The sequence below is a fragment of the Solanum pennellii genome, chromosome 8, assembly GCF_001406875.1.
Source record: "Solanum pennellii chromosome 8, SPENNV200".
Classification (NCBI taxonomy): Eukaryota; Viridiplantae; Streptophyta; class Magnoliopsida; order Solanales; family Solanaceae; genus Solanum; species Solanum pennellii.
In genome coordinates this window covers 56,565,626-56,592,570 of record NC_028644.1, presented here as the reverse complement: position 1 = coordinate 56,592,570, position 26,945 = coordinate 56,565,626, and the positions used below count along the sequence as shown (strand labels likewise).

Here is a 26,945-nt window from a genome sequence, read left to right as displayed (position 1 = left end):
TATTGGACATCCACAACCTTCTTATAGGGTTATCGATCATTTATCATTATCGATTTGATTTTTGCACACCCCTAATTGCTGGCAATATATCAAAGTAGTACGGCAGAACCTCAACCATAATCTGTGCAGCTATGAGACTTTAGAAACATCCCAGAAAATGAACCAAAAGCAATTTCAACAATTCACTACTTGTATAAATCAATGTTTGATATAAAATTGTACAGAAGTTCAAAGAACGTTGAATGATGGTTCTTCCCAGCAAAAATAGGAAAGAAAACAACCACCATTACTACTATAATATCCTTTTCTTGTTTTCTTCCCCATCTTCTGCAGTACCTATAAATTTCATGTGATGCCCCGAGTTTTGGTATTTGGTCCTTCAAATACTTCATTTAATTAGCGGTGAGATAACACCAGTGGCTATGCTCATTTACAAAGTTACAAGCTGTTTTGGTGTCTGTTTCTTGTTATTGATAAATAATTAACTTGTACACAACATAAGGATACTGGATCAAAATCGTGAATGTATATATCCACTTGTTCTTTTGCATGACTCAGATGGCATAGCCATGTAGTTTCTTCCACCTAAACCTGCTTTCACAAAAGCAACCACAACGGAAGACAACTCATCTTGATGCAAAGTGAATTCATGATCAGCTCCTTCAATAATTTGTAATTTATGATTTGACACATTCTTGGCAAATTCCATAGCATCTTCAACTGGCACCATTTCATCCATTGAACCATGGACAGTCAATACCCTATTATATTAACCCAGCAGTTTAATACACAGTTGATGAACAAATAACCATTCACAAGCAAAAGTGGACTCATACTGAGACGTGCACACAATAGGCACAGAAAACAAATTAGTGCCCTACTGTTGAAAAGGTTGTATTCATACAGTAGATATGATGTGAAAAACTTGAGAATCACTTAGTTATAATCAAAATATCAATTCCTGACCTGCAGTTATTGGTGATACTTTGACATGATCCACGAGTATCAGTTGTTAGACGGTCCATCAAACTTTCCTCAGTGACACGATACTTGAACCTTCCTGCAAAAAGCAAGAGATGGCAGCATGTAGGACTAACAACTGAAGGCAATCTCAAAATCCATCAAGTCAGTAGGAATTGGGTTACCATATCATTCGTGGGTATGTTAAATTAGACTTCTCGTTGTTTTTCTCCCACAGGTGTCTTGCATGCAGTCGCATGCTAGGATATTCGGTAAGGATATCAGAATAGAAAATAGAACTGATCACTCTCAACCTAAGAACAGTGGAGGAGACAACCACAAATTAGAGAATGCATAGGATCAACAGCACAAGGTTAACCTAGAATTCATCTTTGTTATGCCTCTTTTGGTGCAATGATGTACCCAGAATTTTGCACATAGATTCGCCTAGACTCTAAGGCAGAACTGAGGCAAACCCACTAGTATGGGAAGGGGCGAATTGGACAAAACCAGACATGACAAAGGGGTTTTACTGTTGCTCTTTTTTATTTCATAATAAAAGCTTCAAAATAAGTTTTTCCTTTTTTCCACCAAAACACACTCCCTTTTACGTTATTTTGTGGAGACTAGTAATAAATATGAATTACAACAAAAAATTTGAAGTGAATTACAAAGTTAAAATTCGAGTTAATTGAGAATGCATAAACTTCATTTAACATGCAAAAAAAAAGGAAGCAAGGAGTTGCTGCAAGAATGTTTATATTTCTTGGGAACGGAAGCGAAAGATCATCGGGTATCATTTAAATATAGGATCAAATAATTATGAATAAGAATGAAGCGACATATTCACGATAGTTGATGCAGAGCAACGTCTGAAATATGTGCTGGGCATGGGCTTGAAGTATAATAACACTATCTCGAAGCAACTCACTCAGTGAATGGAGTGTGATTCTTCATTATACTAAGGTTTTGCCCCTTCATATTTGTTACATATTTTAAATTTTTATATTGATATGTTCCCCCCGTTTCAATTTATGTGTCTCACATTCCGCTTTAGTTTATTTAGAAAAGAATGCCACATTCCATATTTACCAAGTCTTTAGTTCCAGACTTGTAATCATCAGAACTTATCTATTGAAGCATCACATTATGTCATTTTCATCAACCAAACTTGTGCTGTACCTCACATTTACAGTCCATATCTTGTCTAATCAACTGTACGAAATGATTTCCATTAGCTAAACCAGCCACACCAAGTCATCTAACCATGTCATCTACCTCCCTAAGTGGTTTAATTTACTATCATCCACTGACACTACTAAAAACCTGCTAAAATCTACAGACCAAAAAGTGACAGGCGGTGTCGCTCCAAAAAACGACACCATTTGCAACGCTGTACGTCGTTTTTCTTATTTTTTACAAAAAGTGACGGATAGTGAATCTATGTCTATCGCTTTTTTGAGCCATATATATTTATATGTATATATAATTAGTAATTATTTATTTCATATACGAAAAGACGTCGTCCGTCGTTTTTAATTAAATAACCACGTCATCCATCGTTTTTACGTATGACGGATGACGTAGTTATTTACTAATTTAAAAATAATTATTTTTAATTAAAAGCAATAGATGGCGTCTCTACGTATATTAAATAAATAATTATTAATTATATGTATATTTGGCGCAAAAATCCGCCCAAAAAAAAAGCGACGGACATAGAGTCATTGTCCATCACTTTTTGTACAAAAAACTAAGAAAATAATAAAAATGACGCATAACGTTGCAAATGGCATCATGTTTTGGAGCGACGTTGTCCCTCGCTTTTTGGTCAGTCATTTTTTAGCAGCTTTTTAGAAATTTTAGAAGTGTGAAACATCCAATGATCCATACCAAAGAACATCCAACAGAAAATGGGACAGAAATATGACGATTATTAAGAACACAAAAGGAAAAGAAGGCCACTAAGCATACCTTTTCTATTTCTAACATCAATAAAACCGTTATGCTTTATCTTCTCTTTGAAGTCTCGGCCCAAGCGATGCTCTATCCCTCTCTCAAGATTGAAGCGCCCAGAAATATTGATGACAGTTTGTACATCCTTGTAGTTCGAAGCATACAAGAGCACAACATTTCCTCCTGTAGGTAATTTATCACAAAAAAATACACTTCAGCGGGGACATTAGAGGTCATACGATATGCATGCAGAAAAATAAGCTGGAGATAGTTACTATAACTTAATTTGAGGTGCAGTATGTGTTGATTATGTGAAGAGAGGATACAATGCAAACTATAGCACAAGAAGATACTATCTTTCCTTGTAAATTTGACTGTGTCCCGACTCCTGTGAGATCAATACATCAATATCATGACAATTCAAAGTACTTGTGCAACTCTTACCGATAAGAAATTAAGTAGAATATGGACAAGAGAAAATACCATCATAAACATCAGCAAATAGCAGGACCATATAATGCTGGGGTAAAACATGAAGGTTGTCAACATTTACTGCTACCTTTTAAAGTTAAATTTAAAATGAACATAACAGTAAACTCAAAATTGCTAAAGCAGCAATCATAATTTGATTTTAACAAAGAACTATTTACTTGAAAAGGAAAACCTTCTTCAATGTTTAAAAAGCTCATAATGAAATAAGAACACTCAAAAGTTCGAGTATGAACACACAATTTTCAACCCACGCATATTCTTGCAAAAAGTACTGTTAATAATCCCTGAAGTACTGAACCAAAACAAGAACCCCCAACAAAGACAGAACACACACACACCCAAAAATGGAAGATACAGATCAAGAATCTATTAACATATTTACGAATCCCAATCCAGGAAAATATTGATGACCTAATGAGAAAAACTTACCTACTAACAAAGAAAGGGTATTCATTTATGCACTCAAAGATAACTTACTCAGCAGATTTAACATAAATTGCAAGGACAAAATGTAAAATTCCTACGTGAACGCATCAAGTATGATAAGCAGTAATGACAAGAAAGCTTCTATCTATCAATGACTCAAATCAAACAGCAGCGAAAAGTAGCATTGCTACTGGTCCAGGAAACATCAGTTAGACTGCATGTACTGTTCCAGTATAGTGGTACTGTAATCCTCCAAACACCACCATTCACACCCCTAGCAAGAGAACTAGGAATGGGGAAAGGAAAAGAGAAACACGGTGTATCTTCCCAAGATCAGACATAAGTTAGCTTTCAAAGGCTATACCTTTGCTATGACCAACTATTGCTGCTATGAAACGCTCCTCCTTATGGAAGTGCTCGACTATGGCATGAAGATCATCAGCTTCTCTGCGGTAGTTACCATACTGAAAGGAACCTTCGCTTTCACTGACACCAAAAACAAAGTGAGTTTTCAGTAGTTCATTTCAATTATTTTTACTGTGTTCATAATATTTAGAAATTAGAAATTTATCATCTCCATATAGAGAATATAATGCTATGCATAATGTAAGTCAGGTTTAATCCTGAGAAAACTTGAATGAAGAGGAGATCCATCTGACAGCACCCTATCTGTAAGATTCCAATTCAACAAGCTGGAAGCAATAAATTGTTCATTGAAGTCAAAAGAATCAACTAGAGCTACTTCAAGGCCAATATAGTGTATATGAAACAACACTAGACAAGTATGCAAGGAGCTCCTAATACTTGCAAGTGAAAAGGAAAAAGTTAAGAAGAGAACAAAACAAAGTATCGAAGTTAAATAAATGTATTTTTGGTCCATACGCATATGCAGCAGCAATCCAGATACATATATATTTAGTTCTCCCAATAACCTAAAGAATTTGCAAGTTTATAAGATACTCCAAGTAGATATTCCTCACCTTCCCAAAAAGGAGAGAATTCAATAACCATTCATTGAGTAAATCTAAGTTCACAGATCAAGAGTACGAGAAGAACAAAGTTCACTGGGAGCAGCACTCGCTTTCCATATATTTGCTAATCTAGAGGTTTCTATATTGGCTTTTGTGTTTGAACATACCCATTTCCTGCAAAGTCAAAGCGGAAGGCACTGATTCCTTCTTTCTCATAAGCAGCAGCAAGATTCACCATGGGAATCCGATCCTGAAGTTAAATCAAAATTGATAAAGAAGATTATTAGTCAATCACAATCAATGTCCAGAAATTGCACAATAAAACGACAAAAAAACAGTTGAACAGCCACTGAGTTGGATGTTGCTGGACTGAATCACATAATGTAGTAGAAAGCAAAATATTCAGTCCATTTAGGCCTTTGCCCCGTATGTCCAGTCTCTAGAAGAATCCCTAAATGAATTTTATCTTAGTAAATAAGCAATAATAATATCTTTCTAGATAGGAAGGAAGCATGTCAGCAGACTAGATTCAATAATAGTAAAACATAATATAGCAGACAATATGAGTAGTAGCATATACAAGGACAAGTAGATGCACTAATGCACCACATATTTCTCAGGGTGCAATTCATTTGTTCTTCAAGGAAGGACGGAAGTTATGATGAGAGTACTCAGACATTTAAAACAGCGATTTAATTCTTATTCAAAATGCTTACAGGTAGTGCAAAAAAAGTAAAAAAACCTTCCTATGTTTTTTCTTGGGGTATGGTAGTTGGGTTGGGAGGAGGGGAGGATGGATATAGAAGCAAGAGAATGTATCTCTCAGTACAAATTCCGCTACACTCAGTTGTAGCAAAAAGAAGTTGCTAAAAGAATTTAATACCAAATTCAAGCTAAGCTTGCATGTTGCTGCATAGAAAAAGCAATAAACCATATTTTATATAAGAATATCTAGTTCTCATAAAAAAAATATACATCGACCAAGAACAACATGCAGCAAAAATCAAACAAATGATTATATGAATAAGCCACATAATTAGGAGCTGTAATTCTTACGTGTTCAAATTATTGTGACAAACCTTCGATGATTTGAAACCATGGCAGATAATTACAAGCTCCAGGGAATTTGTTTCATGTAGCACGCCCACCAGTTTCTCACCATGACTGTTATGTACTGTCACACGCTTATGCCGAATTTCTATGGAAGAAAAAGAAAAAAGGGAGGGTGATAAAAACAAAAGATCGGTATCATCCAACACAGTCAGTGGGACATAGATAATTGCAAGGATAGCTAAACTACAGCATTCGTGATTCACATTCATTAACTGTTATAAAAACTCATGCACAAATCACAATACTACAGCATCATAGAAAGTTGAAAGGTCATCAAAACTACAGTGTCATTGATTGACATCCATTAACTGCTATTGAACTACTGTACAAGACTTAAATATTACGTTTTCTTTTTTCAAAAAAAGTCTACAGTTAGATCATTATCGTGTTATGCCTAAATATAGTCTAATGTGAAACTTAAATACATTATCAAATAGCAAAAGACTTCCTTTTTTTTTTATAACCGAGAAATCCGCCTGTGACCCACCACCCTTTGGACCAACCACAGCCCCTTCTAAACTCGGTGGCTAATGGGTCCGCCCCTCTATCCTTCTCCATTTAAATACCGGGCTTCACTTTGCTTGGTGTGGGGCTGGAACCTGCGACCTAAGTCACAAATCCTCCACCTTTTGTCATTCGAGACAACAGACTTCCTTTTTATTGCCTTGTCTCACATATAGTGTTGATATTTTCTTCCTTATGACTAAAAATGATTGGAACCTACATTAATAATAACTGTCAAGTCAACAATGGCCTATCCAATTACCATAAGGTCATCTAAACATAAGCGGAGAGAAATTTCTTTAGGCATTTTGATATTTGATTCAACAGCTGTCCGTGTAAAAAGGGCCACCTAGATATTTCTTTTTCTTTTTTTGGGTTGTGACAACTATACAATGCAAAATTTCAGCCAATCATACAATAAAAATAAATTCTTTTCCTGAAGAATCAAAACCATGATTAATGGGGAGCTTATATAGCTAGCTTTTGCAGTATGGTAACATTTGAATTGAGACATAGTACTATCATCAATAGAAATCAAATTGGGTGCTACGATTTTCACCATACAATACTAAAACTTGATAGTGTGAACTGAAACCGAGTGGTTTACATATATATAAAACGGAGTAAATACAACAATGAAATAAACCCAAAATTCTATTCTCAGAAAATCCAATTTAAAAACGATCAAATTCAGTAAAATATTAGAAACCCCAGAAAAATCACATAACACGAACTCTTCTTGACTCTTGATGATCTAAAAGATTCAATATACGTTCCTTTGCATAGTAAAGATTCAATACCTTGCAGATTAGGGATTGAAGGGGACGGAGCCATCTGAACAAAGCTTTTGGTCTCTCCAAGTTTCCTAGTAAGGAAGAGATTATTATGCTTGTAACATAGGGGTAATAAATAAATTCTAATAATATAATGTTTCACAAAATGATCCTTAAAAAATCTAATAATACAAAATAAATTATTTTTTATTTTTATATGAAATAAATATTATGATATTGGATTAATTTGATCCTAAATACAACAAGTGGAAATAAGAGGTCGTACACATCATTTGTAGATTTCTCTTCATATATGAGTTTTAACATAGTTAACGAAAAGAAATCGTGATTAGTCATATATACTCAAATATTTATAACCTACCATTTCCCTTGAGAATTTATGTTGCTAATGGATATAAAAAGAGGAGAGGGCATAAAAATGAATAAATTTTAGAATTTTATTTATTAGTAGAATTCATGATTACATAATATTAATATAAATAAATATTATTTATTTGTGGGGTCTATGATTTTATGATAAAAGAAAATAATTTTGTTTGTCATGTCAAATGATAAATGTAGTTTAATGATATCACAAGATAAAAATGTTAAGTTGAGTGATTTTAGTGATATAAAAAATATTTATTCGCTTTATTAGATAATTTCGCATAGTTTAGTAACCTTTTAAAATATTAAGAGTAAGTTTGACATTGTTTTTGAAGAATATTAAGTAATCTTAGTAAGAGAGGGGACGGGTTAACTTACCCGGTGTGAGATATCACATTGTTCAAAAAATCCTAGATGTCGGAGTAAAGGATCGTTGGTAGAATTAGTCGGGAGATCTAAGAAGCGGTGTTTTTCCCTACGGCAAATGTCAATAGTTCGAGTCCGCTTATCTCCAATTCGTGAACTTAAAAAATGAAGTGTTTGACAAATTCTTAAAACTGTTTTTTAATGAAAGCAGAAGCAGTTTTTCTGATGTTTGAAAGAAACTAGAAATTCCTGCTTCTCAAAACAAACAGAAGTAGAAGTAAAGAAATTTCTTCTTTTCAAAACAAACAAAAGTAGAAGTAAAAACTTACTTTTTTGATGACTAAAATATTCTCTCATATATACAAACTAGTTAACGTGTTCGCGCTTCTCGCGATCATAATAACTATTTTAGTGATAAATTTTTATTATAAAGTAGCACATACTAAAGAAGAAGAAATATGATTAATACTTAGGTAAAAACTTTAAAATGTTTATCATAATTGTTTCAATTTATAAGATACAATTTTTTTATTAATTATCAAAGAATTATTATACAAATAATGTTAGTTAACTTACTTTGATCTTGTTAAGAGAACTTATAAACTAATCTTGTACTCTTTCAATATTTTAGTTAGTTAAGTTTGTTAGGTAGTTAGTTAGCTAGTTAACTAAATACAAGTTAGTTAAATAAAGTAGTTAGACTAAGTAGCTTTAGTATATACTTAAATGTAATTGTATATATAAGTATGCAAACTCATATGTACAAACACACAATATACAATTTGTCTTCTTCTCTGTAATTCTCTTCTTCATCATTCTCTCGTCTCTTTCTTCATCTTCTTCTTGAAGCTCATTGATAGAGCTTCTTCACATGGTATCAGAGCCACTGGAGAATTTGAATCTCTGAGTTAATCTCTTCATAATCTGAAGACAAGAGTTCTAAGAATCTTGGATTGAAGATCAAGTGTCTGTCTAATTCGAAGACTGTTAGCTGGTAAAATCGATCAAATCATGCCTTCAACAGGAGATGGAGCTTCAAGTGAAGTTCAACAACAAATTCCAGTTACAACTATAGCCAAAATAGATCACAATCATCCTCTCTTTATACATCCTTCAGATACCCAAGGTTCTGTTCTGATTTCAATTCAATTATTGGGTTCTGAAAATTATTCTTTGTGGAGCAAACCTTTAAAACTTGTGTTACTAGGAAAAAACAAGTTAGGATTTCTACTTGGAACATGTAAAAAGGAAATGTATTCTGAATGCTTACATGATGTATGGGATAGATGCAATGCAATTGTTCTTGGATGGATTGTGAATACTGTGTCTAAAAGTTTGATTAGTACAGTGATCTATGGATCTGATGCTCATTCAGTATGGGAAGATCTACGTGAAAGATTTGATAAAGTAAATGCATCTAGGGCCTTTTATCTTCACAAAGAATTAGTCACTATGTCACAAGGAACTTCTTCTGTGTCAATCTATTTTTCAAGATTGAGAGAGTTGTGGGATGAGGCTGAAACATTGATTCCTTGTCCTTCATGTGCCTGTCCTGAGTCTAAACAATACATAGAGCATTTACAATTTCAAAAGTTGTGGCAATTTCTGATGGGACTTAATGAGTCTTATGCTCATGCAAGAAGCCAAGTTCTGATGCAGATTCCAGTTCCAAGTGTAAATCAGGCTTATGCTATGATTGTTAGTGTTGAGAGTCAAAGAATACATGGTGCAGGAAATACATTTTCACCTGCAGAAGCTGTATCTGAAACAACATTGATGAGTAATAGAATGCCTCTTAGTTCTTCTCATTCTGGACATGGTGGATACTACAACAATAATACAACTTCCTCAGGAACAGGAAGGGGTGTTTCTAACTTTCAGAATAATGGATATAGAAATAAGGGGTATGGAGATGGAAGAACTAGTTACTCTGGAGGAAAGTCTCAACTCTACTGTGAATTCCGTCATTATAAAGGTCATACAAAAGAAACTTGTTATAAGCTTCATGGTTATCCAAAGAAGAAAGGATGAGTATCTTCTTATGCAAATAATGCTTCTACTGGCAATGAGTCTGGAATGGTTGACTCAACTTCAGGTTCAAATACTAGAACAAATGAGTCATCTAATGATACTACTTTAGGACAGGGTGTGTCAATGTTTACTCAAGAACAATATTATGAGATCTTGTAGATGCTGAGAAAAGGGAAGAGTAAGGAAGTGGATACAATGGCCAATGTAGCTACTGCAGGTGTATCTGGAACATCAGGTAATTTTACAGCTCTAATGTCTGATATGTCACATATTAACTGGATTATAGATACTGGTGCCTCCAATCATATGGTTCACAACTTTGGTTTAATGAGTCAGTCTACAAATCTTGATGTTCAGGGTGGTATGAGAGTTAATTTACCTACTGGTGATCAGGTGTCTATCAGTCATATTGGTGAATCTTTGGTTCTTAAAGACAAAGTAGTAAAGGATGTGTTGTTTGTTCCAGAATTCAAGTATAATCTTCTATCAGTGTCACAACTAACAAAACAGTTGAAGTGTGCAGTAGTGTTTTTTCCTGATTTTTGTATTTTTCAGGATCTCTTCAATGGGAGGGTCCTGGGGATTGGTAAAGAGAATCAAGGATTGTATATCCTCAATACTACTGTCACAACAAAGTTTTCAAATGATCAAGGTTCTTCTGGAGAATGTGCAAAGGAAGCTGCATGTAAAAGGATTAGACCTATTAGCTTTAATTCTACTGTTGATTCTTTAAGTAGCCTATGGCATAAAAGACTTGGACATGCTCCTCTCAAAGTGTTAAGTAGAATAAAGGAATTGAACATTGTATCTATACATGATCATCATTGTTCTATAGGTCCAATTGCCAAGCAATCAAGACTGTCTTTTCCTACTAGTCTTTCTCATTCAGGTTCAGTTTTTGACATTATACATGGTGATGTATGGGGACCTTACAGAGTGCCTAATCATGATGGTAAAGATATTTTTTAACACTAGTGGATGATATGTCCAGGTATACTTGGATTTCCTATTGTACACTAAGTCAGATACTGTGGTAGTGTTAAAAGATTTTGTAAACTTGGTAAGAAATCTGTTTGGTGTAGGCATTAAGTGTATAAGAAAAGACAATGGAACAGAGTTTGTTAATAGTCAAATGGATGATCTATTCAAGGCTAATGGCATTATACATCAGAGTTCATATGTGTATACTCCTCAACAGAATGGAGTAGTTGAGAGAAAACATAGGTTTATTCTTAACATGGCAAGAGCACTAAGGTTTCAGGCTGGTGTACCTCTACAGTTTTGGGGATTTTGTGTAACTACTGCTGTATACATACTGAATAGATTACCTACTGTGTTGTTACAAGGGCAGAGTGCTTTTGAAAAATTGTTTGGACAAGCTCCTAATCTTCAGCATCTTAGAGTGTTTGGGAGTCTATGCTATGCTACAGATCCTAAAGTTCTAGACAAGTTTGCACCTAGAGCTGTTCCAGCTGTGCATATGGGGTACTCAATGAACAAGAAAGGTTATATTTTATATAATTTGACTTGCAAATCTTTTTTTATAAGCAGAGCCACTGTGTTTAAAGAAGATATATTTCCTTTCAAGAATCTTAAATCCTTTCCAGATCATTTGTTTCCTGTTCTGGATCTTCAAGATAGCTCATATACTGAGTCATTTGTATCAGCTTCTGATAATACCTCTATTCCAGGTTCTAATCCTACAACTTTTATACAGCCTCAGACTTCCTCAAATATTACAGCACCATTAGTTCCTCTAAGAAGATCTTCTAGACAATCTAAGCCACCTATTTGGTTGGACTCATATGTGACTCAAAGTGCACAAAATGCATGTTTATATCCTATGTCACAGTATGTTACTTATTCTAAACTAGCTCCTACATATAGAGCATCACTTGCTGCATATTCTATTATTTCTGAACCTCATACATATAAAGAGGCCTGTCAAGATACTCATTGGGTGAATGCTATGAGAGATGAGATTAATGCTCTAGAAGACAATAATACTTGGTCTATTGTTCCTTTACCTACAACAAAGGTTCCTATTGGCTGTAAGTGGGTGTTTAAAGTTAAGTATAAAGCATCTGGAGAAGTTGAGAGATATAAAGCCAGGTTAGTGGAAAAAGGGTACAATCAAAAGGAAGGCTTAGACTATACTGAGACATTCTCACCAGTAGCTAAAATGGTTACAGTAAGGTCAGTAGTGGCTTTAGCTGCTTCATGTGGCTGGTTTATATTTCAAATGGATGTTCACAATGTTTTTCTTCAAGGTGATCTTCTTGAAGAGGTTTATATGCAGATTCCTGAAGGTTTTGCAAACCAGGGGGAGAAAAACATGGTTTGCAAGCTTCATAAGTCCTTGTATGGACTGAAGCAGGCACCAAGGCAGTGGAACTTAAAGCTAACAGAGGCTTTAGTTGATATGGAATTTTCACAGTCTCATTATGATTATTCACTCTTTACTAAGAACATAGGTAAAGATCTTCTAGTCATCTTGGTATATGTTGATGATCCCCTGGTTACTGGGAGCAGTTTACATCATATACAACAAGTAATAAAGGAGTTACAACAAAGGTAAAGATCTTGGTGAGCTTAAATATTTCCTTGGAATTGAATTCTCCAGATCTAAGGAAGGTATACTGATGAATCAAAGGAAGTATGCTTTAGGACTTGTGTCTGAGTGGGATTAGCAGGTTGTAAGCCTTCTTCTACACCCTTGGAGTTTAATCATAAGCTAACTTCTACTGTGTTTGATGAAGTCGTTGGAAAAAATGCTAATGCAGAAGACTTAATTCTTGATGACTTTGGAAAATATCAGAGGCTAATAGGAAAGTTATTATACTTAACTATGACTAGACCTGATATAGCCTTTGTAGTACAGGTTCTCAGCCAATATATGCACTCACCTAAATCATCTCATATGGAAGCAGCACTCAGAGTAGTGAGATATATAAAAGGAACTGCAGGTCTTGGATTGTTTATGCCAAGTAACAAAAACAATGAAATGGTAGCTTATTGTGACTCAGACTGGGGGGCTTGTGTAGAAACAAGAAGATCAGTTACTTGTTATATGATTAAACAAGGAGGAGCACTGGTGTCTTGGAAATCAAAGAAACAAAGCACAGTATCAAGGAGCTCTGCAGAAGCAGAATTCAGGAGTATGGCCACTACAGTTGCTGAAATAGTCTGGTTAAAAGGCTTATTCAGAGAGTTAGGAATGAACATAAAGTTGCCAGTGAAAGTATTTTGTGATAACAAAGCTGCTATCCAAATAGCAGCACATCCAATCTTCTATGAAAGAACTAAACCTTTTGACATATATTGTCATTTTGTAAGAGAGAAGATACTTGAAGGACTTATTCAGACACAACACTTAGGAACAAGAGAACAACAGGCTGATATACTTACTAAAGGGCTGTGCAAACCTCAACATGAAGAACTGATTGACAAGCTAGGAATGAAAAATGTATTTTTCAATTCTTAGCTTGAGGGGAGTGTTAAGAGAACTTATAAACTAATCTTGTACTCTTTCAAAATTATCCAACTCTGGTACACAAAGTCCTCTGATTTTCAACCTTAATTATTCACTCTATATGCACATTACATGATCTTCTGCTCTACCTCTTACCGTAACGGTTCCTTAATAATTAGAACGCCAATGCTTTTTTGTCTTCATTTGGTACTACATAACCAATTTCAGAGTTTAAGATTCATTTGGGCATAATTTGTTCCGAGAAATTTAGATTCTTGCTGGTATGGAGAACAAATATAACTTATATTGTTCAGCATTGAGTTTAAGATTATTTGGAATAACTAGGCTACTTTAACTTTGACATCTCCTAGATATTGTATTTTCTGAGTATTGGCCATCTTTTTATTAGTTGGAATTAGAAAAGCTTAGACTTGTCATTAAGTTTAGACAAGTCACATGGATATTGCTATGGCTAATCAGGTTAAAGGTAATACAGATGAAGGTTAATAAAGGTAATACAAATGAAGGCTTGAATTTGGGGTATTTAGGGAGTAATGGCAACAAGATTTTTGCCTTCCTCATTGTCGTTAATTGTGCAAGCAATAACACAGAAGAAAGTAAGCTGCTAGATATGGTATAGGTAGAATGGTTTTAGAAAATTTCATTTGGTGTTAGACTCCCTTGTTATAGCCAATGTGTTTATCAGAGGAGATACCAACAATCTGAAACTGAAGAAGATTATTTTGTAACTTCTCACATTATCAACATTGTCGATTCTTATGTCTCTCGTTGCTTTTATCATATTGTTTTTTGATCTTGATACTTCTCCTTTTCTATTCTTATATGATGTTATGGGAAATAAAAGGAATTGGATGAGATAAAACTAGGTGATGGAGGATAGGTTGTGGACGTTGTAATTTTCGAGGAGCTGGAAGTTCTGGAATGACGTCTTAGCTACAAATACAACCAATAGAGATTACGGAGGCATCTCTAGAGGTAAAAGTGTGTGATAAAATTCCTGAGATAGTGATAAAATTCCTGAGATAAATATGAGTTAATAATCCTGTGCTAGTTTGAAAATACAAGTATTTTAAGATTTTAGCATATAGAACTGTGTATTTTATGAGAAATTTGTGTTTGCTTTTGATGTTTATAATCTGGTGAAATTTGAACTTGTATTTGGATTCTAGCAGACTTTAGTATTCTGCTGCTATTAGTGACTTTCACGACCTTGATTGTTAGTAATTCAACTTAATATGATCATATAGAAAATCTATACACTATCGATGCATAACTCAAAATCAGAGTTACTAATCTTCTTTTTAGCCTAAGCACATGTATCTTGATTTTTTTAATATCATTTGTGTGGCCTGTTGAGACTAGAGTAGCATAGGGGATGAAATGACTCTAAGTGATCTTGTGCTGCATGACACATTTTGATCTTCTCTAAGAGAATTAAAATGGGAGACAAAAAGATAGGAAATATTAAGGAAAGGGTCTTAAAATTATATTTTATTATGTGTTATCATAATAAAGTTTTAGCAGAGGAAAAGAGTTGAAGAAGATGGATGACTTAAAGTGAGGGTAAGAAACTTAATTATAGTTGGGGGAGAAGAGAGGAAGAGGGAAAGATTATAAATTTTTCCCCAGCAACGATGATAGGAGGTCCAGATGATTAAAAAAGACCAACCAAGTAGCCAGCCCAAACCCCATTTCAAGAAGAAGAAAAGAGAGGAAGAGGTGGTGTTGTTTTATAGTGTTCTGAACTTCCGATCAAATACATGAGCTAGCAGGTATTCATGTGTTGTAACTGGAATGTAGAGTTGAATTAGGGGTGCTGGTCTTTTTGTTGTGTTCCTGCTCATGAATCCAACTACGAACCTGAGTATATATAACTAGTAGTACGTTTCAAAAGTCCAACAAAATTTTGTGTTGCCAAAGAAAGAATTTGAGACAAACAAATTTTCATAAATCTAAGGAACCAGAATATGTTCTCTTCGTCGACACCTAGTGAACTCAAACAAACCACCTCTTTGATATCCTCATTATTTGTTAAACATTTCTCTATGTGTTCTTTTCATTGCACATAGATCCTATCTTTTTCCTCTTTTTATTTCTTAAATTCTTTGAACAAATTTGGACTGTGTATTTTATTTTATAACTTAATTAACCGCTACCTAAAATTTGTGTTGCTTCCTTAGAATAAATTACATACCTAACTTATTATATTACTTCAATCCCAACATGTATATCATTGTAAATCTTTTGGGCCTACATATGTAGGCTACAAAATTTCTTTTTGAAATTCATTTTCTTGAAGGAGTTAGTTGTGTTTGCAGTATGAGTAGGAATGACTTCATGAATAAAGATAAAAAAGACACGCAAAAATTGTTAACCAAAAATTGCGAACATTGAATTTCATATTGGGTGGGATCTCACTGGGTACATTGTTGTTGAATCTCATATTATGATTATATTTGCTCATCAATTTGTGGACGAAAAATGCATGTAAGAAAAAATGGGACTTGAATAATTTACGAAAGAGAAGTGGTATCAAAATATGGAATGGCATAGGGGTATATAAAGTTACAAGAGAATATTATGGATTTTTAAAGACTTAATCGCTCAACGTCTACCTTTTATTATTATCATTGGATTATGAGAATTTCAAAGTGATTATGTTTTGTTTAGTGGAAGGAATGAGATTCATAAACAATGGGGCTGGCCAAGGATGAGCTTGAAGTTGTGCAATGAATGTTTTTTTATCGTTTGTGTACATACACACACAATGTCAGCTGTAGTACTACGTAGTATGCAGTTAACTTTCTAGGATGAGTTCTTATACTGTTCGGCTTGAGAATACTTTTGAAGTTTGTTAAATACTACTGGTTTCTATGCAGTTAACTTTCTAGGATGGAAGTACTAATACTATTCGGCCTGAGAATATTTTTGAAGGTTATAAGATAGTACTGGTTGCTTTTAGTGGTTATATATTATTTTTAGAGAGCAGAAAAAAATAAATAGAATTGGTATCTTATGATTTAATAGTTATTGGAGGGACTATCGTTAGTGCTAAAAGGTAAATTTTACAAAAAATTAATATACAAGATTCTGGCGATTACTTTTGTAGCTAAAAATACTTTTTAGCTGCGACATCGAAGTTGCTACTAATGGTTTATTAGTTCTGTGGCGATAGGGGCCGCTACAAATATAAAGTTTAGTAGCGAGATAAAGTTGCACTAATTAGATAGATCTTTCGTTGCGACAAAGTCGCCACTAAGACTATCACTTTAGTAGAGACTTGGCAAAAAAATTGTGTTATTCACATATTTTTGTAGCGTGTAAGTTCATTATTTGTCGCAATTAGCATCACCACAAAAATGGTATGTACAGTGGCGAGGCTCAATTATCTTCACAAATAACCTTTAGTTATGGAAGTACTAGCCACGGTTCAATTGTCACCACAATAGGGTTATTGTGGCGACTTTTGGGGTATTTGCAGCGACTTCTATCGCCACAATAAGTAAGGTTTCTTGTAGTGGTAGTTGTTCAAGTTGTTACTTTTATAAAACTCAAAGTTGATTAACATAAAACGTTTTTCCCTCAAGAACATAAGATGGTGAAATTTCTTGAGAACTGGCGTCACTAAACTTTCTAAAGAAAATCTCATTGATAATTACAATAATGCTAAACTATGAACCTATATTCGAGATTCAACTCCCCAAAATAATGAAATATGCTACAATGAAGGAATAAGATCTGACTGATCATCAATTTTAACTTATAATGTTCACTTCGAAAGTTGGGAAGTGTCACATGCATACTCATGCCATTGTACTTAATTATGTCTGGTGTATGGGACTTAATGGCAGAAATAGATTTGAATCGTGAAGTGATGTAATGTAAGTATGAGATGATTATAGAGATTAATTAGTTTAATTCATTTCCTCTGTATATATAAAGACACATAATTGATACTGATAGATTCTGAACTCAACTCATAACTTTCTTTTAGGAATAGGTAAATGTTGCAAAAGTAGCATAAAATTCTCTTAATTTTTTACAAGAAGTTTGAAACTCAACTCATTTCAATGCTAGAACTTTGAAGATGCATATTTCAAATGTTTTCATGCGCAAGAAATATGATTGAAATGGAGCATTGGGATAAGTTCGATTGACTTAATCAGGGGATTAAAGAGTTAGAATTCAAATTTCCTGAGATTAATAAGATGTTGATTGGATGGATGGCTTGATTTCAGTAGCAAGTATCATACTTCTTATTCTGTAATTTAAAAAGATTACCGAATTTTTAATGCATTAGTGGCACTTGAAAGAGAAACATGTTTGACATTTTCACTTGTAATCAATGAAATAGTTATGTTGTTGAGTGATTGCTAATTGTGATTTATTGATTTTTTTAGTACAGGTGTTCAATGTTTTTGACAAATTGGTTTCTCTTCTGACTCTCAACTGTTTTCTAGGAGGAAGAATGGAGTGAGAATTGTATAATGTATGAAGAATGGTGTGACAATTGGAAGGCACAAGCAAATTTAGTCGGGGCATGAGTTTTCACCTGGCCCTCCTCGGCAAAAAGTTACGCTGTACCTATGAGGTAATCTTTTACTTTTTATGTATATATTAAGATTTTGAGTCCCCTGTACGCAAAATTCACCTTGATGAAAATTGTATGCTTGGACGCTCATCTAAAGTTGATTGATTTCGAAGATAAGAGAACGAGATAGAACTACTAAGGTTTTTCCTGAAGAATGTGGGGAGGTAGTTTAATGTTCATTTAGAAGTGTTGAAGAAACAATTATGATGTTGATGTTTTTGCAACTTCTTATTCTTACACTATTTTTTGCTAATATTCAAATAGAAGTTGTAAGTACATCCTTTGTATTCTACTCTGAGCCAAGCTTTAAACAATTGATTTAATTTGTGCATTATGTGATTTTAGAAGCATTGACGCTCCATTGTAATGAGCTATTGAAAACAAGATGAGGCACAAACCAGTTCAAAGTCGATCTAAGCTTCTACTACTTGGTAAGGCTGCACTCGAGTAGCCATTTACTTATCAGAATACAAGGTAATGTTGATAATTGCTAAGATTCTTTAATGAGATTCTACATAACTATTTTATAGCTTGTGAATTCATTTCAGGTGGTGTTATTTGTAGTTTTGATGATATGACAAACTCATGGATCTTGTAAAGGTACCAGGTTCTCAACATGAGTTTTGAAGATGTAACATACTCAGGGACCTCGTAAAGGTACCAGATTCCCCAAGGTGACTAGTCTGTTGACTGCCAGCTGGAGAAGGTACAGAAAGTGGGTGCACAGTTCCCAAGGGCGCCAGTAAAGTCAGACTTCTCCAACCAATGGCAAGAGTTTAAGGAAAGGGACTTGTCCATATAAAAGTCACTTTCCTAAACATCATTCTTTAGTTTTTGCAACTTGATAAAGTACATTCAAAAACATTTGCAAAGGCTATCGAAAATTAAACAGCAGAATTATTCAAACAACAACTGAAATCTCTGGAGCATTTAGCGTAGTTGTTTAAGAATATATTCTCTTGGTCTTACATTGTAAACTATTCCTGAATCTATAAGGAATCAGAGGGTGGTGTTGAAAGTCTAAGTTGTCTAGGAGGGATAGCTTAGTGGGTAGATTAACTTCTACTTAGGCTTGTCAAGCAATAGGGATTATTGCTTGAACGTGAGATTAAAAACTTTTTTCACATTTGTGTAACTATTTTACTTTTGCTTGCAAAGATTAGTGAAATAGTTGTAGAAATCATGTGAGACAGGTCGTGGTTTTACTCCCTTAAGCAAGGAGGTTTCCACGTTTTAGTTGTGTTATTTATATTGCATTTACTTTCTGTTCATACTTGTTAGTGTGTCAAGGGACCTGGTCCATTGACTGATAAGTGAAGGCATATATTCTATCAAGTGGTATTACAACTTTCTATCTGGTTAACACCAAGGAAGTGATATCTGTTCTAGAATGGTTGTTCACTTAATCTAGAAGAAGGTCAATCGTCAACCAGACCTCCTCGTTTCAATGGACACTTCTACAGTTGGTGGAAGGTTAGAATGTATGATTTTCTAATGGCTGAAGATAGTGAGCTATGAGACATCATTCTAGATGGACCATTTATTCCGATGATAGAAGAAAAGGATGGAGAGAAAACCAGGCTTATTCCAAAGCCTATATAAAAATATGATGAAGCTAATAGGAAGAAAATCGAAAGGGGTTACAAGGCAAAAACTCTTCTTGTCTGTGGGATAGGGCCAGAGTCTCAGCCTGTGAGTCTGCAAAAGAAATCTGGGACTGCTTAAAAACAGCTCATGAGGGAACTGAACAAGTCAAAGAGTCAAAGATTGACATGCTCACTTCTTTGTATGAAAATTTCAAGATGAAAGAAGGAGAAACCATTCATGAGATGTTCACAAAATTTTCCTCCATTACCAACGAGTTGAGAAGCCTTGGAGAACCAATCAGCATGAGCAAGCAAGTCAGGAAAGTGCTTCGAATTCTTCCAAAGTCTTGGGAAATCAAGGTTGATGCCATTACTGAAGCAAAAGATCTGAAAGTGCTGACAATGGATGCTCTCATAGGAAATCTGAAGACTCATGAGATGAATCGAAATCATGATCTGTCGAAGAAGGAAGTCAAAAAGGATAAGTCCTTGATGCTGAAATACAAATCTGATGAGGACTCCAGTGATGATGATATGGCTTATTTCATCAATAGATTTCAAAAGATTGTGAGGAAGAACAAAGGCTTTAGAAGGGGAACAAATGGTCCTCGAACTGCAACTCAAAATGATACATGTTACAAGTGTGGAAAAGCTAGGCACTTTATTAGAGAGTGTCCTTTACTCAAAACTGAAAATAAGGAACATCAAAAACCAAGAGGTGACAAAGAGAAGAGAAGGGACCTGGTACTCAGTAAAAATGATCGCAAAGCTGTTGCTGACTATGTGGTCAAAAAGGCTCTTGCTGCATGGGGAGACTCTTCAAGTGACTCAGAAGATCCTGATGAACCAAATGACGTGTCTATGGTGGTGGTTCATGAAGAGGAAACCATATTCAATGAAATGTTTGCTTTCATGGCTCATACAGAAAATGAAGAAGAGGATGACAAGGTAACTCTTATTGATATGAAACATGATCTGAATAATTTTTCTCTTAAAAAATTAAGAACATTAGCAAATGTTATGATTGATTCAGTAATTGAGTTAACCTCTGAAAGAGACATTATGAATGTTGAACTTGACAGTTTAACTAAAAACAAGGTTAAATTGGAGGAGAAAATGTCGAAAATGGAAGATAAAATGGTGTCTCTAGAGTCTGACAACACTGAACTTAAAAAACAGTTGACTCAGATAAATGAAGAAGCTGAAAAGCTTAATGGAAGGTAAAATGGTTTACAAGTTGAAACTGAAGAAAAACTGAAAACCACTGAGAAAAATCTGGGATTGGCTGTGGAGAAGAGCAGTAACTTAGAAAAGGATATTGTCAAACTTAAGGAAGAACTTGAAAAATCTCTTAAGTGGACAAAATCCTCTAAGTTGCTGTCAAGTGCAACAAATCAGAGTAATTTCAATAAGAAAGGTCTAGGAAGTTTGAATATCACTCCTCCCTTTAATCCTCACAGTAAGTATGTGTTTGTGTCTGACAATCTGCTTTGTCTTCACTGTGGTAAAAATGGGCATTTAAAGGGAGAGTGTACTGGCTGGAGAAAATCTCATGAAAGACTCTCTAATTATACTGAAAGGCAAAGAGTATCAAAAGAGAGACCTGTCCTCCAAAACATGTTTCAACTGATAGATTTTCAAAGAAAAAATTTGTTTCTGCTCCAAAGTCTTTTGTTAGAAAGATTCAAAAATTGCCCTATTGTACAATCTGATCACTCCCTTGTCTGCCTTCTGGGAACTCAAATTGAAATGGGTTCCCAAGCTCAACAAGTGATTCTTGTTGCAGGTGAGTGAGAGGAGCAGCAGTTAATGTTGGTATATAGACAGCGGATGCTCTAAACATATGACTGATGACATCAAAAATTTCCTCTCACTCAAGACACTTCAGAGAGAAGGTGTCTCTTTTGGTGATGGAAAGAAGGGGTACATTTTGGGAGTTGGTAAAGTGGGAAAATCTCTTGAAAAATCAATTGACAATGTGTATCATGTTGATGTGTTGAAGTACAGTCTCTTGAGTGAATCTCAAATTTGTGACAAGGGAAATGAAGTCAAGTTTACTTCTGAGAAGCGCACTGTGGTTAGTCTAACCATAAAGAAAGTGATTCTCACTGCCTTTAGAAGTAAAAACATGTATGTGACCAACTTAGAAACGTCTCATGGAGATGATCTGACATGTCTTAGTGCTCAAAATGAAAATGCTGATCTTTGGCATCGTAGGCTAGGGCATGTGAGCTCATCTTTATTGAATAAACTGATTTCTAAGGACCTGGTCCGAGGTTTGCCAAAATTAAAATTCTGTGAAAATAAAATATGTGAAGCTTGTGTCAAAGGGAAACAAATCAGATCATCCTTCAAGTCAAAGAATCAAGTAACTTCTTCAAGAGTACTGGAGCTGTTACACATGGACTTATGTGGACCTTTGAAGTTTCAAAGCATAAATGGTAAGAAATACATTCTGGTGATAGTTGATGATTACTCAAGGTACACATGGACAAGATTTCTAAGATCAAAAGCAGAGACACCTGAAGAATTGATAGTATTTTTCAAAATGATTCAAACTAAATTGAATAAACTGATTGTTGGGATCAGATTTGATCATGGAACTGAGTTTGAAAACTCACAACTGGATCAATTTTGCATGGAATGGTACTAGTCACAATTTTTCTGCTCCAAGAACTCCTCAACAAAATGGAGTGGTGGAAAGAAAAAACAGAACCTTAGTGAATATTGCCAGGACCATGATCATTGAGTCAAATCTTCCTCAAAGTTTCTGGGCTGAAGCTGTCAACACAGCATGTTATGTTACCAACAAGTGTCTGATAAGGGCTGTTTTGAATAAAACTCCCTATGAGTTGCTCAATAACAGAAAGCCTATGCTGAGCTACCTTAGGGCCTTTGGCTGCAGATGTTTTGTGCTGAACAATAGAAAGGATGATCTGGGAAAATTTGATCCTAGAAGTGATGAAGGAGTGTTTGTTGGTTATTCTTCATCAAACAAAGCATACAAAATCTTCAACAAAAGAACTCAATGTATTGAAGAAAGCATTCATGTTGTATGTGATGAAGATGGAAATTTGAAAAACAATGGATTAAACGATGAAGATGAGGTGATTAAGTTGTTCAATTCACAGAAAATTGAAGGAAGTGAAGCCGATGCAGACCATCAGTTGAGAAATGACTATGATTATAACAATCATAGTCTATCTGAAAAGACAGATGAAGTTGAAAAGTGTGATGAGGTACTTGGTACCACTCTGAATTCCAGTCAGAGCACCTCGAACTCTCCAGAAAATGATGCCATCATTGAAGAAGAAGAACATGTTGATCAACTCAATCAGTCTGCTTTGAGACCAGGATGGAAACATAGTTCATCACATCCTCTTGATAATCTTATATCTCCTTTGAACTCTGGAATTCATACTAGATCAAAAACAAGAAATCTAGTTGCATTCTCAGCATTCATATCATCTATTGAGCCTAAGAATGTGAAAGAGGCATTAGGTGATGCAGACTGGATCAACTCGATGCAAGAAGAACTTCACCAGTTTGAAAGAAGCAAGGTATGGTACCTGGTTCCTCGACCTGCTGGCAGAACAGTGATAGGAACCAGATGGGTTTTCAGAAACAAGCTCGATGAAAATGGAGTGACTACTAGAAACAAATCCAGGTTAGTGGTTCAGGGATACAATCAAGAAGAAGGAATAGACTATGATGAGACTTTTGCACCTGTTGCAAGGATGGAGTCCATTAGAATTTTAATAGCTTTTGCTGCATTCAGGGGGTTCAAGTTGTATCAAATGGATGTCAAAAGTGCATTTCTGAATGGAGATCTGAAAGAGGAGGTATTTGTTAAACAACCTCCTGGGTTTGAAGATGCTGAGCTACCAGATAATATGTTCAGATTGAATAAGGCTCTGTATGACTTGAAACAAGCTCCTAGAGCATGGTATGAAAGGCTGTCAAAGTTCCTGTTGAAGAATGGTTTCAAAAGAGGAAAAATAGACAATACCTTGTTCTTATTAAAAAGAGAACAAGAATTGCTTATTATTAAGATTTATGTGGATAATATAATTTTTGGAGCTACTTCAGAACACTTATGTGAAGAATTCTCATCATTAATGGGAAAGGAGTTTGAAATGAGCATGATGGGTGAACTGACATTCTTCCTTGGCCTACAAATCAAGCAGTCATCAAATGGAATCTCAATCAGTCAGGAGAAGTACATTAAGGAGCTACTGAAGAAATTCAATATGTATGACTCAAAACCTATTGATACTCCTATGGGAACAAACTCCAAGCTTGTAGTAGAGGAATCTGATCCTCTTGTGAATCAAACTATGTTTAAGGGAATCATTGGGTCCTTGCTATATTTGACTGCTAACAGACTTGATATTGTTTACAGTGTTGGAATGTGTGCTAGGTTCCAGGCATGTCCTTGTGATTCACATCTGAAGGCTGCAAAACGTATTCTAAGATACTTGAAGAAGACAGAGGACCTGGTTCTTTTCTATCCAGCAGGTGACACTTTTGATCTAGTTGGCTTTGCAGATGCTGATTTTGCTGGTTATCAAGTTGACAGGAAGAGTACTTTTGGAATGGCTCATTTCCGTGGATCTTCACTCATTTCTTGGGGAACTAAGAAACAGAATTCCGTGGCTCTTTCAACAGTTGAAGCTGAGTATGTAGCAGCTGCTGCATGTTGTTCATAGTTGTTATGGATCAAGCAACACTTGGAGGATTTTAGTATAAACATCAAAGTTATTCCTCTTATGTGTGACAATACCAGTGCAGTTAGTATGGGAAAGAATCCAGTTCACCATAAGAGAACAAAGCACATTGATGTTAGACATCACTTTTTAAGAGACAATGTTAAAATGGGGAATATTGTGCTTACATATTGTCCAACAGAGGAACAAATTGCAGACATCTTCACCAAGGCTCTCAGTAAAGATCAATTTGAAAGAAATAGGCTGAAGTTGGGCATGATGATCTCTAACTAAAATCCGGAGCTTCAACAGTTGAATTCCCTTGATGGCTAAATTTGTAGTACAGGTATCCTTTGTGTCAATAATTTACTATCTGGATTAGATCATTTTGGTACCTATTGTAGGTATATGTTCAGGATGGACTAGCTTAGCAAAGACATGGCTAGAACAGTTGAGGAATGAGGATAAAACTGTGTTATGGGACCTGGTGCCTGTCCAGGTTAGCATTTGTACATTAATTTTAAACTGAAAAAATATGACCGTTGATAATGCCACGTGCAGTCATCGGTCATTCTAACCGTTAGTCCCATCGCTTATTCCTCAAGCGACACATCAAATCAAGGACCTGACACCGTTTCAAATCCTTTTTAAACCCTCTTTCCTTCTTTTTGATTTCTCATCTGTCTCTCAACATTCCTTCACTCAAAAAAAAAGAAGGAAAAGTTAAAGACAAAATCTGTTTTTTTGTTTGTCTTCGAAAAGCTATTTTTGTTCTTATTCTGGTCAAAGATGTCTGATCCTTCTTCAACCTCTAAGCAAATGCTCACTGCTCTCAGTGAGATTGAACCTATCGCTTTTTACTCTCCTCCAGCAGTAGAGTCCAGATCTAGTGTTCCTTCGAGTTCTCAGCAAGATACTTCTGAAAATCCCTTCCATTCCATAGATCTGAACAACACTGGTATCCCTACTGGACCTGGTCCTTACCATGAGATGTTTCCTGACAAACTATTTGAAGGAGACTTGCCAAGAAATAAATCGTCTGAGTCAAATATTTTGGCAGCAAGTGAAGAACTGGTTATCGAAAGTCTTGCAATGATTAGAGAAGAAGCTAGGTCTGAATAAAATGAGGTTTTACAAGGTGAAGAGGTAAGAGACACTCAACCCATTTTTGATAAAACTCCAGATTTTGGGAGGTATCCTTCTTCTAACTCCTCATATTCTGATAGTGATGAGTAACCCATTAAATGGAAGGTTGAAAGAAGGGAGGTTGGGGTGTCTAGAAAGGGAAAAGAAAAGGTAGTGAAAGAGGATCCTAGAAGAAGACCTTCTACTTGTTCTGATGCTAGGAAGTTGATGGATGATGCCTTAAAGGCTAGTGCAAAATCTACGGCTGAAATTAGGAGTGCTAGAACTTTTAAAGTAGAAAACTTTAGAATGCTCGAATCTGGTGTCATAGAGGTGTCTGCCGAAGAAATGGATAAGAAAAACAAGAAGAAAGAGTCAGGAAAAACAAAGTCAAAGGATCCAAAGAAGGTTGAGAAAACAAAACCCAAGAAAAAGAGTTCTATAGGAAAACGGAAGAGATCACAGGGACCTGGTACCCAACAAAGGGGTGAAGAGGAGGTCAACATGCAGGAAATTGTTGACAACTTGAGAACGCAAGCTGTGCTGGCTGGAAGAGTCTTTGACATGGGAATAATCAATCTTCCCGGCATGGATTCTCTCCATGACATGGTGGAAATTCAATCATGGATGCATCTATTCAACAGGAAATCTCCTATCCTCTACGAAAAAGAAGTGCGTGAATTCTATTACAACATTCAATTTAAAGAAGATGAGAGTATCCTCACAAGAGTAAATGATATTGCAGTGCATCTGGACGAGTTTCTGCTGGGCAAAATACTCAGGGTACCTAGGGAGGGAACCAGGTCTGTTATTGGGAAAACTTGTTCGATTGAGTTTGTGTCCTTGGTTTCTAAGCTTCCTACAACAAAGGTTGCTGGGGTTTTTAAGAAGGTCATGAAGAGCGAATACCAGTTGGTGTTCGAATTTGTAAACAAAACTCTCCTCCCTCGGACTGAAAAGAGGACTTCAGCTACTTCTGTTGACTTATTTGTGATGGAGATGTTGTGCAGATTTGAACCTCTGAATCTCCATGCTTGAGCACATGTACAAAACTGTCATTGAGAGGAAAGACATTCATGGGATGGGATACAGATACTTTCTCACTGAAGTATTCAAACATTTTAAAATTCCTCTGAGCGTTGGCAGGGTTGGGACTGTGAAACAAACTTTTTCAGAGAGTACCCTGTTCGAATGTGAGTGTATAGAAAGGAAAGGCAATCCCAAGAGCAAGATGGCTCAACTCATAGACGATCAGGATCAACTCAAGCATGAGATTGAGGAGTTAACTGTGCGTTTGAGTAGTAAAGATGCTGAAATTGCTATACTCAAAGCTGAACTACTTATTGCACAGACTGAGGGACCTGGTAATTTTGTGGTTCAAGCCCTGGAAAGGGAAAATGCAGAGTTGAGGGCCAAGGTTACTGCCTTGCAAGAGAAGGCAATTAAGGATAATGATGCTGCAAAT

General features: G+C 35.4%; 1 protein-coding gene across 4 annotated transcripts; it reads right to left on the bottom strand.

The window, feature by feature from the left end:
* Positions 1 to 172: 172 nt before the first annotated feature.
* LOC107026786 lies at positions 173 to 7,490 on the bottom strand. Of its 4 annotated transcripts, XR_003580139.1 has the most exons (8): positions 7,223 to 7,476; positions 5,885 to 6,003; positions 4,973 to 5,055; positions 4,199 to 4,320; positions 2,935 to 3,099; positions 1,146 to 1,274; positions 967 to 1,060; positions 714 to 761 (listed from the first exon to the last, which is right to left on the bottom strand). XR_003580139.1 is itself a non-coding variant. In XM_015227869.1 (7 exons), the coding sequence occupies exons 1-7, from the start codon at positions 7,254 to 7,256 to the stop codon at positions 512 to 514; spliced, it is 867 nt and encodes a 288-aa protein (XP_015083355.1). In that variant the 5' UTR covers positions 7,257 to 7,490; the 3' UTR covers positions 173 to 511. The 4 variants fall into 4 exon arrangements, 2 of the variants coding, with proteins under 2 accessions (XP_015083355.1, XP_015083356.1); XM_015227869.1 differs by lacking the exon at positions 1,146 to 1,274 and having other exon boundaries at positions 173 to 761; positions 7,223 to 7,490; XM_015227870.2 differs by lacking the exon at positions 1,146 to 1,274 and having other exon boundaries at positions 173 to 761; positions 5,862 to 6,003; positions 7,223 to 7,252.
* Between the last annotated feature and the right edge of the window lie 19,455 nt (positions 7,491 to 26,945).